A 17,779-nucleotide genomic window follows, 5' to 3' on the forward strand; every position below is an offset into this window, starting at 1 on the left:
AGATCTGCTAGTCAGCCAGGATCCGCCAGTCGGCCAGGATCCGCCAGTCAGCCAGGATCTGCCGGATTCAACTGCCTGGCTGGGCTTCATCTCAGTACTGGGCTTTTTCTCAGTACTGGGCTGCCTCTCAGTGCTGGGCTGCCTCTCAGTGCTGAGCTGCCCCTCAGTCCCGAGCTGCCCCTCAGTCCCGAGCTGCCCCTCAGTCCCGAGCTGCCCCTCAGTCCCGAGCTGCCCCTCAGTCCCGAGCTGCCCCTCAGTCCAGAGCTGCCCCTCAGTCCAGAGCTGCCCCTCAGTCACGAGCTGCTCCTCTGTTATGTAGGGTTCTGGGTGAGGACTATTCGGCCATGGTCGGCGGTTAGGGTGGATTATCCATGGACGCGAAGGGGAGGAACAATGACATTTATGAAGTGGGGTCCACGTCCGGAGCCGGAACCGCCACCATGGACAGACGCCCACCCGGACCCTCCCTATGGTTTTGAGGTGCGTTCGGGAGTCCGCACCTTAGGGGGGGGGGGGGTTCTGTCACGCCTTGGTCTTAGTATTTTGTGTTTTAGTTTATTAGTTAGTCAGACCAGGGTGTGACATGGGGTTATTATGTATTGTATTTCCGTATTGGGGTTTGTAGTGTTTGGGATTGTAGTTGATTAGGGGTGTGTGTGCGTGTTTAATAGGTTGGTTGCCTGAGGCGGTTCTCAATCAGAGTCAGGTGATTCTCGTTGTCTCTGATTGGGAACCGTATTTAGGTAGCCTGGGTTTTGCTTTACATTTTGTGGGTGATTGTTCCTGTCTCTGTGTTAGTTTCACCAGTCAGGCTGTAATAGGTTTCACGTTCCGTTTGTTGTTTTTGTATTTATTAAGTTATTTCATGTATAGTTCGTTTGTTCGTTTTCACATTAAACATGAGTAACTTACACGCTGCATTTCGGTCCGACTCTCCTTCAACAAAAGAAGAACGCCGTTACATTAGTAAGAAGTTTAGTAAGAAGTTTAGTTTAGTATGAAGTTTAGTTTAGTATGAAGTTTAGTTTTGTAAGAAGTTTAGTTTAATAAGACATTTAGTTTAGTATGAAGTTTAGTTTAGTAAGAAGTTTAGTTTAGTATGAAGTTTAGTTTAGTATGACGTTTAGTTTAGTATGAAGTTTAGTTTAGTAAGAAGTTTAGTAAGAAGTTTAGTTTCGTATGAAGTTTAGTTTAGTAAGAAGTTTAGTAAGAAGTTTAGTTTAGTATGAAGTTTAGTTTAGTAAGATGTTTAGTTTAGTAAGAAGTTTAGTTTAGTATGAAGTTTAATTTAGTAAGAAGTCTAGTAAGAAGTTTAGTAAGACGTTTAGTTTTGTATGAAGTTTAGTTTGGTAAGAAGTTTAGTTTAGTATGAAGTTTAGTAAGAAGTTTAGTTTTGTATGAAGTTTAGTTTTGTAAGAAGTTTAGTTTAGTATGAAGTTTAGCAAGAAGTTTAGTTTAGTAAATAATTTAGTACAAAGTTTACTTTTGTATGAAGTTCAGTAAGAAATGTAGTTCAGTATGAAATTTGGTTTAGTAAGAAGTTTAGTTTAGTAAGAAGTTTAGTTTGGTATGAAGTTTAGTTTAGTAAGAAATTTAGTTTAGTATGAAGTTTAGTGAGAAGTTTAGTTTAGTATTTAGTTTAGTTTAGTAAGAAGTCTAGTAAGGAGTTTAGTATGAAGTTTAGTTTAGTATGAAGTTTAATTTAGTAAGAAGTTTAGTTTAGTAATTAGTTTAGTAAGAAGTTTAGTTTAGTATGAAGTTTAGTTTAGTAAGAAGTTTAGTTTAGTAAGACATTTAGTTTAGTATGAAGATTTTTTAGTAAGAAGTTTAGTTTAGTATGAAGTTTAGTTTAGTAAGAAGTTTAGTTTAGTAAGAAGTTTAGTTTAGTATGAAGTTTAGTGTAGTATGAAGTTTAGTATGACGTTTAGTTTAGTATGAAGTTTAGTTTAGTAATAAATTTAGTATAACGTTTACTTTAGTATGAAGTTCAGTAAGAAGTTTAGTTTAGTAAGATGTTTAGTTTAGTAAGACGTTTAGTTGTGTAAGAAGTTTAGTTTAGTAAGATGTTTAGTTTAGTAAGACATTTAGTTTAGTATGAAGTTTAGTTTAGTAAGAATTTTAGTATGAATATTAGTTTAGTAAGAAGTTTAGTAAGAACTTTAGTTTAGTATGAATATTAGTTTAGTAAGAAGTTTAGTTTAGTAAGATGTTTATTATGAGGTTTAGTTTAGTATGAAGTTTAGTTTAATAAGAAGTTTAGTTTAGTAAGAAGTTTAGTTTAGTATTAAGTTTAGTTTAGTAAGAAGTTTAGTTTAATAAGAAGTTTAGTTTAGTATTAAGTTTAGTTTAGTAAGAAGTTTAGTTTAGTATGAAGTTTAGTTTAGTATGACGTTTAGTTTAATAAGACATTTAGTTTAGTATGAAGTTTAGTTTAGTAAGAAGTTTAGTTTAGTATGAAGTTTAGTTTAGTATGACGTTTAGTTTAGTATGAAGTTTAGTTTAGTAAGAAGTTTAGTAAGAAGTTTAGTTTCGTATGAAGTTTAGTTTAGTAAGAAGTTTAGTAAGAAGTTTAGTTTAGTATGAAGTTTAGTTTAGTAAGATGTTTAGTTTAGTAAGAAGTTTAGTTTAGTATGAAGTTTAATTTAGTAAGAAGTCTAGTAAGAAGTTTAGTAAGAAGTTTAGTTTTGTATGAAGTTTAGTTTGGTAAGAAGTTTAGTTTAGTATGAAGTTTAGTAAGAAGTTTAGTTTTGTATGAAGTTTAGTTTTGTAAGAAGTTTAGTTTAGTATGAAGTTTAGCAAGAAGTTTAGTTTAGTAAATAATTTAGTACGAAGTTTACTTTTGTATGAAGTTCAGTAAGAAATGTAGTTCAGTTTGAAATTTGGTTTAGTAAGAAGTTTAGTTTAGTAAGAAGTTTAGTTTGGTATGAAGTTTAGTTTAGTAAGAAATTTAGTTTAGTATGAAGTTTAGTGAGAAGTTTAGTTTAGTATTTAGTTTAGTTTAGTAAGAAGTCTAGTAAGGAGTTTAGTATGAAGTTTAGTTTAGTATGAAGTTTAATTTAGTAAGAAGTTTAGTTTAGTAATTAGTTTAGTAAGAAGTTTAGTTTAGTATGAAGTTTAGTTTAGTAAGAAGTTTAGTTTAGTAAGACATTTAGTTTAGTATGAAGATTTTTTAGTAAGAAGTTTAGTTTAGTATGAAGTTTAGTTTAGTAAGAAGTTTAGTTTAGTAAGAAGTTTAGTTTAGTATGAAGTTTAGTGTAGTATGAAGTTTAGTATGACGTTTAGTTTAGTATGAAGTTTAGTTTAGTAATAAATTTAGTATAACGTTTACTTTAGTATGAAGTTCAGTAAGAAGTTTAGTTTAGTAAGATGTTTAGTTTAGTAAGACGTTTAGTTGTGTAAGAAGTTTAGTTTAGTAAGATGTTTAGTTTAGTAAGAATTTTAGTATGAATATTAGTTTAGTAAGAAGTTTAGTAAGAACTTTAGTTTAGTATGAATATTAGTTTAGTAAGAAGTTTAGTTTAGTAAGATGTTTATTATGAGGTTTAGTTTAGTATGAAGTTTAGTTTAATAAGAAGTTTAGTTTAGTAAGAAGTTTAGTTTAGTATTAAGTTTAGTTTAGTAAGAAGTTTAGTTTAATAAGAAGTTTAGTTTAGTATTAAGTTTAGTTTAGTAAGAAGTTTAGTTTAGTATGAAGTTTAGTTTAGTATGACGTTTAGTTTAGTATGAAGTTTAGTTTAGTAAGAAGTTTAGTAAGAAGTTTAGTTTCGTATGAAGTTTAGTTTAGTAAGAAGTTTTGTAAGAAGTTTAGTTTAGTATGAAGTTTAGTAAGAAGTTTAGTTTCGTATGAAGTTTAGTTTAGTAAGAAGTTTAGTAAGAAGTTTAGTTTAGTATGAAGTTTAGTTTAGTAAGAAGTTTAGTTTAGTAAGAAGTTTAGTTTAGTATGAAGTTTAATTTAGTAAGAAGTCTAGTAAGAAGTTTAGTAAGAAGTTTAGTTTTGTATGAAGTTTAGTTTGGTAAGAAGTTTAGTTTAGTATGAAGTTTAGTAAGAAGTTTAGTTTTGTATGAAGTTTAGTTTTGTAAGAAGTTTAGTTTAGTATGAAGTTTAGCAAGAAGTTTAGTTTAGTAAATAATTTAGTACGAAGTTTACTTTTGTATGAAGTTCAGTAAGAAATGTAGTTCAGTATGAAATTTGGTTTAGTAAGAAGTTTAGTTTAGTAAGAAGTTTAGTTTGGTATGAAGTTTAGTTTAGTAAGAAATTTAGTTTAGTATGAAGTTTAGTGAGAAGTTTAGTTTAGTATTTAGTTTAGTTTAGTAAGAAGTCTAGTAAGGAGTTTAGTATGAAGTTTAGTTTAGTATGAAGTTTAATTTAGTAAGAAGTTTAGTTTAGTAATTAGTTTAGTAAGAAGTTTAGTTTAGTATGAAGTTTAGTTTAGTAAGAAGTTTAGTTTAGTAAGACATTTAGTTTAGTATGAAGTTTTTTTAGTAAGAAGTTTAGTTTAGTATGAAGTTTAGTTTAGTAAGAAGTTTAGTTTAGTAAGAAGTTTAGTGTAGTATGAAGTTTAGTATGACGTTTAGTTTAGTATGAAGTTTAGTTTAGTAATAAATTTAGTATAACGTTTACTTTAGTATGAAGTTCAGTAAGAAGTTTAGTTTAGTAAGATGTTTAGTTTAGTAAGACGTTTAGTTGTGTAAGAAGTTTAGTTTAGTAAGATGTTTAGTTTAGTAAGACGTTTAGTTTAGTATGAAGTTTAGTTTAGTAAGAATTTTAGTATGAATATTAGTTTAGTAAGAAGTTTAGTAAGAACTTTAGTTTAGTATGAATATTAGTTTAGTAAGAAGTTTAGTTTAGTAAGATGTTTATTATGAGGTTTAGTTTAGTATGAAGTTTAGTTTAATAAGAAGTTTAGTTTAGTAAGAAGTTTAGTTTAGTATTAAGTTTAGTTTAGTAAGAAGTTTAGTTTAGTAAGAAGTTTAGTTTAATAAGAAGTTTAGTTTAGTATGAAGTTTAGTTTAGTAAATCAAATCAAATCAAATTTTATTATTTATTTATTATTATTATTATTATTTATTTATTTAGAGTGCAGAGGCGGCAGGTAGCCTAGTGGTTAGAGTGTAGAGGTGGCAGGTAGTCTAGTGGTTAGAGTGTAGAGGTGGCAGGTAGTCTAGTGGTTAGAGCGTAAAGGTGGCAGGTAGCCTAGTGGTTAGAGTGTAGAGGTGGCAGGTAACCTAGTGGTTAGAGTGTAGATGTGGCAGGTAGCCTAGTGGTTAGTGTGTAGAGGTGGCAGGTAGCCTAGTTGTTAGAGCGTAGAGGTGGCAGGTAGCAGGCAGGCAACATCCACATCGAGCTAAAGGTTAGAGCTGCCGCTTTCAAGGAGCGGGACTCTAACCCGGACACTTATAATAAGGCCCACTATGCCCTCAGACGAACCATCAAACAAGCAAAGCATCAATACAGGACTAAGATTGAATCCTTCTTACACCGGCTCTGACGCTTGTCAGATGTGGCAGGGCTTGAAAACAATTACGGACTACAAAGGGAAACCCAGACGCGAGCTACCCAGTGATGCAAGCCTACCGGACGAGCTAAATACCTTTAATGCTAGCTTTGAGGCAAGCAACCTTCACAAAGCCACGGGGCCAGGCGGATTACCAGAGTGTGTATGCAAAGCATGCACGGACCAACTGGCAAGTGTCTTCACTGACATGTTCAACCTCTCCCTGACCGAGTCTGTAATACCTACATGTTTCAAGCAGACCACCATAGTCCCTGTGCCCAAGGAAGTGAAGTTAACCTGCCTAAATGATTACCGTCCTGTGGCACTCACATCTGTAGCCATGGAGTGCTTTGAAAGGCTGGTCATGGCTCACATCAACAGCATCCTCCCAGACATCCTAGACCCACTCCAATTCACATACCGCCCCAATAGATCCACAGGTGAGACAATCTCAATCGCATTCCACACTGCCCTTTCCCACCTAGACAAAAGGAACACCTATGTGAGAATGCTGTTCATCGACTACATCTTAGCGTTCAACACCATAGTGCCCACGATGCTCATCACTAAGCTAAGGACCCTGGGACCAAACCTCTGCAACTGGATCCTGGAGTTCCTGATGGGCCGTCCCCAGGTGGAAAGGGTAGGCAACAACACATCTGCCAAGCTGGTCCTCAACACTGGTGTCCCTCAGGGGTGTGTACTTTGTCCCTCCTGTACTCCCTGTTCACTCACAACTGCATCGCCGAAAACGACTCCAACACCATTATTAATTCTGCTGACGAGGCAACAGCGGTAGTCCTGATCACCAACAACAATGAGACACTATAAAGTGGTCAGAGAACTGGCAGTGTGGTGCCAGGACAACAACCTCTTTCTCAATGTGAGCAAGACAAAGGAGCTGATCGTTGACTACAGGAAAAGGCTGGCCTCATTAACATCGACAGGGCTGTAGTGGAGCATGTAGAGTGTTTCAAGTTCCTTGGTGTCCACATCACTAACAAACTATCATGGTCCAAACACACCAAGACAGTCGTGAAGAGGGCACGACAAAACCTTTATCCCCTTAGGAGACTGAAAAGATTTGGCATGTTGAACAGCTGCACCATCGAGAGCATCCTGACCGGTTTCATCACCGCCTGGTATGGCAACTGTTCGGCATCCAACTGCAAGGCGCCACAGAGGGTAGTTTGAACAGTACATGACTGGGCCAATCTTCCTGCCATCCACATCCTATATAATAGGTGGTGTCAGAGGAAAGCCCATAAAATTGTCAGGGACTCCAGCCACCCTAGTCATAGACTGTTCTCTCTGCTACCGCACGGCAAGCTGTACCGGAGCGCCAAGTCTAGGACCAAGAGGCCTCTAAACAGCTTCTACCCTCAAGCCATAAGACTGCTGAACAATTAATCAAATGGCCACCAGACTATTTACACTGACCCCCCCCCCCCCCCATTTGTTTGTATACTGCTGCTACTCGCTGTTTATTATCTATGCATTGTCACTTCACCCCTACCTACAAATGACCTCACCTAACAAGTACCCCCCCACACACTGACTCGGTACCGGTAACCCCTGTATAAAGCCTTGTTATTGTGTTGCTTATTATTTAAAAAATGGTGTTACCTCAGTTTATTTCGTAAATATTTTCTTAACTCTTCTTGAACTGCACTGTTGGTTAAGGGCTTTTAAGTAAACATTTCACCCTAAGGTCTACACTTGTTGTATTCGGCTCATGTGATGAATAAAGTCCTTTGATTTGACATAGTATGCAGTTTAAGTATTTAGTACGCTAGTATGGATATTTGGACACGGCCAGTATCTAGTTTGAGAAAGAGAATGATAGTTACCATAGTTACATATTCACAGCTAGTGTACATACCACAGCACAGGAGCAGGTGTGTTTATGTCTTTCTGCAGTTTTTTCTTGAACATGGAACCAAGGTCAAGAGCAGCAGGGTGTCACGTTCTTTCTTATTCCCATCAACATGAGGGAAGTGTCACGTTCTTTCCTGTCCCCCACAGTGGTCACTTTGTTCGCAGCTCAAGGAAAAGGGGAGCCTGCCCGCTGGTGCACCTGTCATTGACTCTAGTCAGGATGTACATTGGCTCCATCCCAACTGGCAAACTATTCCCTTTGTAGTGCACTACTTTTGACCAGGGCCTATAGGGTTATGAAGTAGTGCACTACTTTTGACCAGGGCCTATAGGGATATGAAGTAGTGCACTAATTTTGACCAGAGTCTATAGGGCTATGAAGTAGTGCACTACTTTTGACCAGGGCCTATAGGGCTATGAAGTAGTGCACTAATTTTGACCAGAGCCTATAGGGCTATGAAGTAGTGCACTACTTTTGACCAGGGCCTATATTGCTATGAAGTAGTGCAATAATTTTGACCAGGACCTATAGGGCTATGAAGTAGTGCGCTACTTTTGACCAGGACCTATAGGGCTATGAAGTAGTGTTCCAAATAGGATTGGTTACCATGGTTAGCATCACAACTACAGTACAGTAGTAAGATGGCAGCAGACAGCATCACAACTACAGTACTGTGGTCACATGGCAGCAGACAGCATCACACCCACAGTACAGTAGTAAGATGGCAGCAGACAGCATCACACCCACAGTATTGTGGTCACATGGCAGCAGACAGCATCACACCCACAGTATTGTGGTCACATGGCAGCAGACAGCATCACACCCACAGTATTGTGGTCACATGGCAGCAGACAGCATCACACCCACAGTATTGTGGTCACATGGCAGCAGACAGCATCACACCCACAGTACAGTAGTAAGATGGCAGCAGACAGCATCACACCTACAGTACTGTGGTCACATGGCAGCAGACAGCATCACACCCACAGTACAGTAGTAAGATGGCAGCATACAGCATCACACCTACAGTACACTAGGAAGATGGCAGCATACAGCATCACACCTACAGTACAGTAGTAAGATGGCAGCATACAGCATCACACCTACAGTACAGTAGTAAGATGGCAGCATACAGCATCACACCTACAGTACAGTAGGAAGATGGCAGCATACAGCATCACACCTACAGTACTATAGTCACATGGCAGCAGACAGCATCACACCTACAGTATTGTGGTCACATGGCAGCAGACAGCATCACACCTACAGTACAGTAGTAAGATGGCAGCAGACAGCATCACACCCACAGTACAGTAGGAAGATGGCAGCATACAGCATCACACCTACAGTACAATAGGAAGATGGCAGCATACAGCATCACACCCACAGTACAGTAATAAGATGGCAGCAGACAGCATCACACCCACAGTACTGTGGTCACATGGCAGCAGACAGCATCACACCCACAGTACAGTAATAAGATGGCAGCAGACAGCATCACACCCACAGTACTGTGGTCACATGGCAGCAGACAGCATCACACCCACAGTACTGTGGTCACATGGCAGCAGACAGCATCACACCTACAGTACTATAGTCACATGGCAGCAGACAGCATCACACCTACAGTACTGTGGTCACATGGCAGCAGACAGCATCACACCCACAGTACAGTAGTAAGATGGCAGCAGACAGCATCACACCCACAGTATTGTGGTCACATGGCAGCAGACAGCATCACACCTACAGTACAGTAGTCACATGGCAGCAGACAGCATCACACCTACAGTATTGTGGTCACATGGCAGCAGACAGCATCACACCTACAGTATTGTGGTCACATGGCAGCAGACAGCATCACACCCACAGTACAGTAGTCACATGGCAGCAGACAGCATCACACCTACAGTACTATAGTCACATGGCAGCAGACAGCATCACACCTACAGTACTATAGTCACATGGCAGCAGACAGCATCACACCCACAGTACTGTGGTCACATGGCAGCAGACAGCATCACACCCACAGTAATGTGGTCACATGGCAGCAGACAGCATCACACCTACAGTATTGTGGTCACATGGCAGCAGACAGCATCACACCCACAGTATTGTGGTCACATGGCAGCAGACAGCATCACACCCACAGTACTATAGTCACATGGCAGCAGACAGCATCACACCTACAGTACTATAGTCACATGGCAGCAGACAGCATCACACCTACAGTACTATAGTCACATGGCAGCAGACAGCATCACACCCACAGTAATGTGGTCACATGGCAGCAGACAGCATCACACCTACAGTATTGTGGTCACATGGCAGCAGACAGCATCACACCCACAGTAATGTGGTCACATGGCAGCAGACAGCATCACACCTACAGTACAGTAATAAGATGGCAGCAGACAGCATCACACCTACAGTACTGTGGTCACATGGCAGCAGACAGCATCACACCCACAGTACAGTAGTCACATGGCAGCAGACAGCATCACAACTACAGTACTGTGGTCACATGGCAGCATACAGCATCACACCTACAGTACAGTAATAAGATGGCAGCAGACAGCATCACACCCACAGTACAGTAGTAAGATGGCAGCAGACAGCATCACACCCACAGTATTGTGGTCACATGGCAGCATACAGCATCACACCCACAGTACTATAGTCACATGGCAGCAGACAGCATCACACCTACAGTACTATAGTCACATGGCAGCAGACAGCATCACACCCACAGTACTGTGGTCACATGGCAGCAGACAGCATCACACCTAAAGTAATGTGGTCACATGGCAGCAGACAGCATCACACCCACAGTACAGTAGTAAGATGGCAGCAGACAGCATCACACCCACAGTATTGTGGTCACATGGCAGCAGACAGCATCACACCTACAGTACAGTAGTCACATGGCAGCAGACAGCATCACACCTACAGTATTGTGGTCACATGGCAGCAGACAGCATCACACCTACAGTATTGTGGTCACATGGCAGCAGACAGCATCACACCCACAGTACTGTGGTCACATGGCAGCAGACAGCATCGCACCCACAGTACAGTAGTCACATGGCAGCAGACAGCATCACACCTACAGTACTATAGTCACATGGCAGCAGACAGCATCACACCTACAGTACTATAGTCACATGGCAGCAGACAGCATCACACCCACAGTAATGTGGTCACATGGCAGCAGACAGCATCACACCTACAGTATTGTGGTCACATGGCAGCAGACAGCATCACACCCACAGTATTGTGGTCACATGGCAGCATACAGCATCACACCCACAGTACTATAGTCACATGGCAGCAGACAGCATCACACCTACAGTACTATAGTCACATGGCAGCAGACAGCATCACACCTACAGTACTATAGTCACATGGCAGCAGACAGCATCACACCTACAGTACTGTGGTCACATGGCAGCAGACAGCATCACACCCACAGTAATGTGGTCACATGGCAGCAGACAGCATCACACCTACAGTATTGTGGTCACATGGCAGCAGACAGCATCACACCTACAGTACTATAGTCACATGGCAGCAGACAGCATCACACCTACAGTACAGTAATAAGATGGCAGCAGACAGCATCACACCCACAGTACAGTAGTAAGATGGCAGCAGACAGCATCACACCCACAGTATTGTGGTCACATGGCAGCATACAGCATCACACCCACAGTACTATAGTCACATGGCAGCAGACAGCATCACACCTACAGTACTATAGTCACATGGCAGCAGACAGCATCACACCCACAGTACTGTGGTCACATGGCAGCAGACAGCATCACACCTAAAGTAATGTGGTCACATGGCAGCAGACAGCATCACACCCACAGTACAGTAGTAAGATGGCAGCAGACAGCATCACACCCACAGTATTGTGGTCACATGGCAGCAGACAGCATCACACCTACAGTACAGTAGTCACATGGCAGCAGACAGCATCACACCTACAGTATTGTGGTCACATGGCAGCAGACAGCATCACACCTACAGTATTGTGGTCACATGGCAGCAGACAGCATCACACCCACAGTACTGTGGTCACATGGCAGCAGACAGCATCGCACCCACAGTACAGTAGTCACATGGCAGCAGACAGCATCACACCTACAGTACTATAGTCACATGGCAGCAGACAGCATCACACCTACAGTACTATAGTCACATGGCAGCAGACAGCATCACACCCACAGTAATGTGGTCACATGGCAGCAGACAGCATCACACCTACAGTATTGTGGTCACATGGCAGCAGACAGCATCACACCCACAGTATTGTGGTCACATGGCAGCATACAGCATCACACCCACAGTACTATAGTCACATGGCAGCAGACAGCATCACACCTACAGTACTATAGTCACATGGCAGCAGACAGCATCACACCTACAGTACTATAGTCACATGGCAGCAGACAGCATCACACCTACAGTACTGTGGTCACATGGCAGCAGACAGCATCACACCCACAGTAATGTGGTCACATGGCAGCAGACAGCATCACACCTACAGTATTGTGGTCACATGGCAGCAGACAGCATCACACCTACAGTACTATAGTCACATGGCAGCAGACAGCATCACACCTACAGTACTATAGTCACATGGCAGCAGACAGACAACTCATACTAGATCTATCTGGCCATGATACATGTAGTCAGACAGAACCCCACTAATATCTATCTGGCCATGATACATGTAGTCAGACAGAACCCCACTAATATCTATCTGGCCATGATACATGTAGTCAGACAGGACCCCACTAATATCTATCTGGCCATGATACATGTAGTCAGACAGAACCCCACTAATATCTATCTGGCCATGATACATGTAGTCAGACAGAACCCCACTAATATCTATCTGGCCATGATACATGTAGTCAGACAGAACCCCACTAATATCTATCTGGCCATGATACATGTAGTCAGACAGGACCCCACTAATATCTATCTGGCCATGATACATGTAGTCAGACAGAACCCCACTAATATCTATCTGGCCATGATACATGTAGTCAGACAGAACCCCACTAATATCTATCTGGCCATGATACATGTAGTCAGACAGAACCCCACTAATATCTATCTGGCCATGATACATGTAGTCAGACAGGACCCCACTAATATCTATCTGGCCATGATACATGTAGTCAGACAGGACCCCACTAATATCTATCTGGCCATGATACATGTATTCAGACACGACCCCACTAATATCTATCTGGCCATGATACATGTAGTCAGACAGAACCCCACTAATATCTATCTGGCCATGATACATGTAGTCAGACAGAACCCCACTAATATCTATCTGGCCATGATACATGTAGTCAGACAGAACCCCACTAATATCTATCTGGCCATGATACATGTAGTCAGACAGGACCATGTCGGGTAACCCTGGCTGATTTGTCGCTTCATCCCTTCATCCCATCCCATCCTCCCTCCACTCCTCTCTTCAACTTTCACTGTTCCCCTCACTCCCTTTTCTCCCTACCTTCCTCCATTCCTTCATCCCTGTACCTTCTCTCCCTCGCTCTGTCCCACCCTCCCCCTCCCTCTGTCCCACCCTCCCCCTCCCTCTGTCCCACCCTCCCCCTCCCTCTATCCCACCCTCCCCCTCCCTCTGTCCCACCCTCCCCCTCCCTCTGTCCCACCCTCCCCCTCCCTCTATCCCACCCTCCCCCTCCCTCTATCCCACCCTCCCCCTCCCTCTGTTCCACCCTCCCCCTCCCTCTATCCCACCCTCCCCCTCCCTCTATCCCACCCCCCCCTCTATCCCACCCTCCCTCCCTCTATCCCACCCTCCCCCTCCCTCTATCCTACCCTCCCCCTCCCTCTATCCTTCCCTCCCCTCCCTCTATCCCACCCTCCCCCTCGCTCTATCCCACCCTCCCCTATCTTACCCCTTGGCTTCCCTCCTCCTCTCCCTCCATCCCTCCCTTCCCTATCTTACTCATTGACTTCCCTCCTCCTCTCCCTCCATCACTTCATCACGGTGACAGTGAACGGAGGTTGGTCTACCTGGACAACGTGGTCGGCGTGCAGCGCAGTTTGTGGGAGGGGCTGGCAGAGGAGGAGCCGCAGCTGCACCAATCCCACGCCGCTGAACGGGGGCTTGGCCTGTGACGGACAGAATGTCCAGAAAAGCGCCTGCACCGCCACCTGCCCAGGTAACACCGCCCGCTCAACCGCCCCAGTCATTCAGCTAGGCTACTTCCTGTCCTGCACAGCCACCTGCCCAGGTAATACCGCCCGCTCATTCGCTCCCAGTCATTCAGCTAGGCTACTTCCTGTCCTGTAGCTCCACCTGCCCAGGTAACATTGCCCGCGCATCCGCTCCCAGGCATTTAGCTAGGCTACTTCCTGTCCTGTAGCTCCACCTGCCCAGGTAACACCGCCCGCTCAACCACTGTATATACATATACATATATATATATCATTCAGCTAGGCTACTTCCTGTTCTGTGGGTCCACCTCTGCTTGTCTCTGATTGGCTTAGCACGGTTTGGCATGCTTTGGCTCATTTACATTTTTGTGCTAAGATACATAATTAGTTAATATTTAGATTGGCTGCTCTCTTTTGCCTGTTTTTCCATCAATTATTTTGCAATAAAGTATAATTGTTAAGCTGGTGAGCGGGTGGTTGGCTGTTTGGTTGTTTGTCTGTGAATAGATTGGTTTGAGGAGAGTGATAAATATACCTTTGTGTCATCAGTCTGTAGCCACACATCTCTGTTTCTCCTCCCTGTAGTCTGTGCAGTACACCAATATCCCTGATTCATATCTGATTCATATCAGATACCTATCAGATCAGATACCTGATTCATATCTGATTCATATCAGATACCTATCAGATCAGATACCTGATTCATATCAGATTCCTGATTCATATCAGATCAGATTCCTGATTCATATCAGATCAGATTCCTGATTCATATCAGATCAGATTCCTGATTCATATCAGATCAGATTCCTGATTCATATCAGATCAGATTCCTGATTCATATCAGATCAGATTCCTGATTCATATCAGATCAGATTCCTGATTCATATCAGATCAGATACCTGATTCATATCAGATCAGATACCTGATTCGTATCATTCAACACTCCTCCTGTGGCCTCCAACTGCTCTTAAATGCAAATAAAACTAAATGCATGCTCTTCAACCGATCACTGCCCGCTTGTCCAACATCACTACTCTGGACGGTTCTGACTTAGAATACGTGGACAACTACAAATACCTAGGTGTCTGGTTAGACTGTAAACTCTCCTTCCAGACTCACAGTAAGCATCTCCAATCCAAAATTAAATCTAGAATCGGCTTCCTATTTCGCAACAAAGCCTCCTTCACTCATGCTGCCAAACATACCTTCGTAAAACTGATTAATCTACCGATCCTTGACTTCTGCAGTGTCATTTACAAAATAGTCTCCAACTCTACTCAGCAAATTGGATGCAGTCTATCACAGTGCCATCCGTTTTGCCACCAAAGCCCCATATACTACCCACCACTGTGACCTGTATGCTCTCGTTGGCTGGCCCTCGCTTAATATTCATCGCCAAACCCACTGACTCCAGGTCATCTATAAGTCAGATCATATCCCCGCCTTAACTCAGCTCACTGGTCACCATAGAAACACCCACCCATAGCACGTGCTCCAGGAGGTATATCTCACTGGTCATCCCCAAAGCCAACTCCTCCTTTGGCCTCCTTTCCTTCCAGTTCTCTGCTGCCAATGACAGGAACGAATTGCAAAAATCACTGAAGCTGGAGACATATCTCCCTCTCTAACTTTAAGCACCAGCTGTAAAAGCAGGTCACAGATCACTGCACCTGTACATAGCCCATCTTTAAATGCGCCACCCAACTACCTCATCCCCATTGTAACGGCTTTCGTCTGGTAGAAGAGAAATGGACCAAAATGCAGTGTGGTATTTTTGAGACATGTTTAATGAGGAATGAAAAAACGAACTATACAAAAACAACAAACGGAACGTGAAAACCTATACAGCCTATCTGGTGACAACAAACACAGAGACAGGAACAATCACCCACGAAACACTCAAAGAATATGGCTGCCTAAATATGGTTCCCAATCAGAGACAACGATAATCACCTGCCTCTGATTGAGAACCACCTCAGGCAGCCATAGACTATGCTAGACACCCCCAAGACAAAACACACCACAAAAAACCCATGTCACACCCTGGCCTGACCAAATAAATGCAGATAAACATAATAAATATAGACCAGGGCGTGACACCCATGATGTTATTTTTTTTGTTGCTTCATTGCACCCCAGTATCTCTACTTGCACATTCATCTTCTGCATATCTATCACTCCAGTGTTTAATTGCTAAATCCCCACCTTATCTCAGCTCACTGGTCAGTGTTTAATTGCTAAAATGTAATTATTTTGCCAATATGGCCTATTTATTGCCTTACCTCCCTAATCTTACTACATTTACACAAACTGTATATAGATGTTTCTATTGTGTTATTGACTGTACGTTTGTTTACTCCATGTGTAACTCTGTGTTGTTGTCTGTGCCACACTGCTTTGCTTTATCTTGGCCAGGTCACCGTTGTCAATGAAAACTTGTTCTCAGCTGGCCTCTTCTGTGAGAGACTGAGTCCCTGTCTACATCCCAAATGGCACCCTATTCCCTGTTTAGCAGGGCCCTGGTCTAAAATAGTGCACTATATAGGGAATATGGTGTCATTTGGGACGGGTGCCATTTGGTAAACAGTCATAATCACTAGTCGTGGTACGGTGTCAGAGTAGAGTGGTGTAGAGACAGAGTGGTGTGGAGGCAGAGGCAGAGTGGTGTAGAGGCAGAGTGGTGTAGAGGCAGAGGCAGAGTGGTGTAGAGGCAGAGTGGTATAGAGGCAGAGGCAGAGTGGTGTAGAGGCAGAGGCAGAGTGGTGTGGAGGCAGAGTGGTGTGGAGGCAGAGGCAGAGTGGTGTGGAGGCAGAGGCAGAGTGGTGTAGAGGCAGAGGCAGAGGGGTGTGGAGGTAGAGGCAGAGTGGTGTAGAGACAGAGGCAGAGTGGTGTAGAGGCAGAGGCAGAGTGGTGTGGAGGCAGAGTGGTGTGGAGGCAGAGGCAGAGTGGTGTGGAGGCAGAGGCAGAGTGGTGTAGAGGCAGATGCAGAGTGGTGTAGAGGCAGAGGCAGAGGGGTGTGGAGGTAGAGGCAGAGTGGTGTAGAGACAGAGGCAGAGTGGTGTAGAGGCAGAGGGGTGTAGAGACAGAGGCAGAGTGTTGTGAAGTCAGAGGCAGAGTGGTGTGGAGACAGAGGCAGAGTGGTGTAGAGGCAGAAGCAGAGTGATGTGGAGGCAGAGGCAGAGTGGTGTAGAGACAGAGGCAGCGTGGTGTGGAGACAGAGGCAGCGTGGTGTGGAGGCAGAGGCCGAGTGGTGTAGAGACATAGGCAGAGTTGTGTAGAGACAGAGTGGTGTGGAGGCAGAGGAGTGGCGTGGAGGCAGAGTGGTGTGGAGGCAGAGTAGTGTAGAGGCAGAGTGGTGTAGAGGCAGAGTGGTGTGGAGGCAGAGTGGTGTAGAGGCAGAGTGGCGTGGAGGCAAAGAGAGGGAGAGAGAGAGAGAGGGGGACAGAGAGAGAGAGAGGGACAGTGAGAGAGAGGGAGAGAGAGAGAGATACAGAGAGAGAGAGAGAGACAGAGAGAGAGAGAGAGAGAGAGAAAGAGAGAGAGACAGAGAGAGACAGAGAGAGAGAGAGAGGGAGAGAGAGAGAGACAGAGAGAGAGAGCGACAGAGACAGGGAGAGAGCGAGACAGAGAGACAGAGAGAGCTCTGTTCACTAACACACCCTACAGAGCCCTATGACAGCAGCACAATTAGACCCAACCAAATCATGAGAAAACAAAAAGATAATTACTTGACACATTGGAAAGAATTAACAAAAAAACAGAGCAAACTAGAATGCTATTTGGCCCTACACAGAGAGTACACAGCGGCAGAATACCTGACCACTGTGACTGACCCAAACTTAAGGAAAGCTTTGACTATGTACAGACTCAGCGAGCATAGCCTTGCTATTGAGAAAGGCCGCCGTAGGCAGACATGGCTCTCAAGAGAAGACAGGCTATGTGCTCACTGCCCACAAAATGAGGTGGAAACTGAGCTGCACTTCCTAACCTCCTGCCCAATGTATGACCATATTAGAGAGACATATTTCCCTCAGATTACACAGATCCACGAAGAATTCGAAAACAAATCCAATTTTGAAAAACTCCCATATCTACTGGGTGAAATTCCACAGTGTGCCACCAGAGCAGCAAGATTTGTGACCTGTTGCCACAAGAAAAGGGCAACCAGTGAAGAACACACACCATTGTAAATACAACC

The 17,779-nt window shown here is 43.1% G+C and overlaps 1 protein-coding gene across 1 annotated transcript in view; it reads left to right on the forward strand.

Annotated features, from left to right (window-relative positions):
• Positions 1-17,779, forward strand: part of LOC135545392 (netrin receptor UNC5A-like) — a 517,562-nt gene that overhangs the window by 226,073 nt on the left and 273,710 nt on the right. Inside the window, 1 exon segment of the mRNA XM_064972999.1 lies at positions 13,419-13,586. Coding sequence (XP_064829071.1) covers positions 13,419-13,586 — 168 coding nt within the window.

Source organism: Oncorhynchus masou, chromosome 9 (assembly GCF_036934945.1).
Source record: "Oncorhynchus masou masou isolate Uvic2021 chromosome 9, UVic_Omas_1.1, whole genome shotgun sequence".
Lineage (NCBI taxonomy): Eukaryota > Metazoa > Chordata > Actinopteri > Salmoniformes > Salmonidae > Oncorhynchus > Oncorhynchus masou.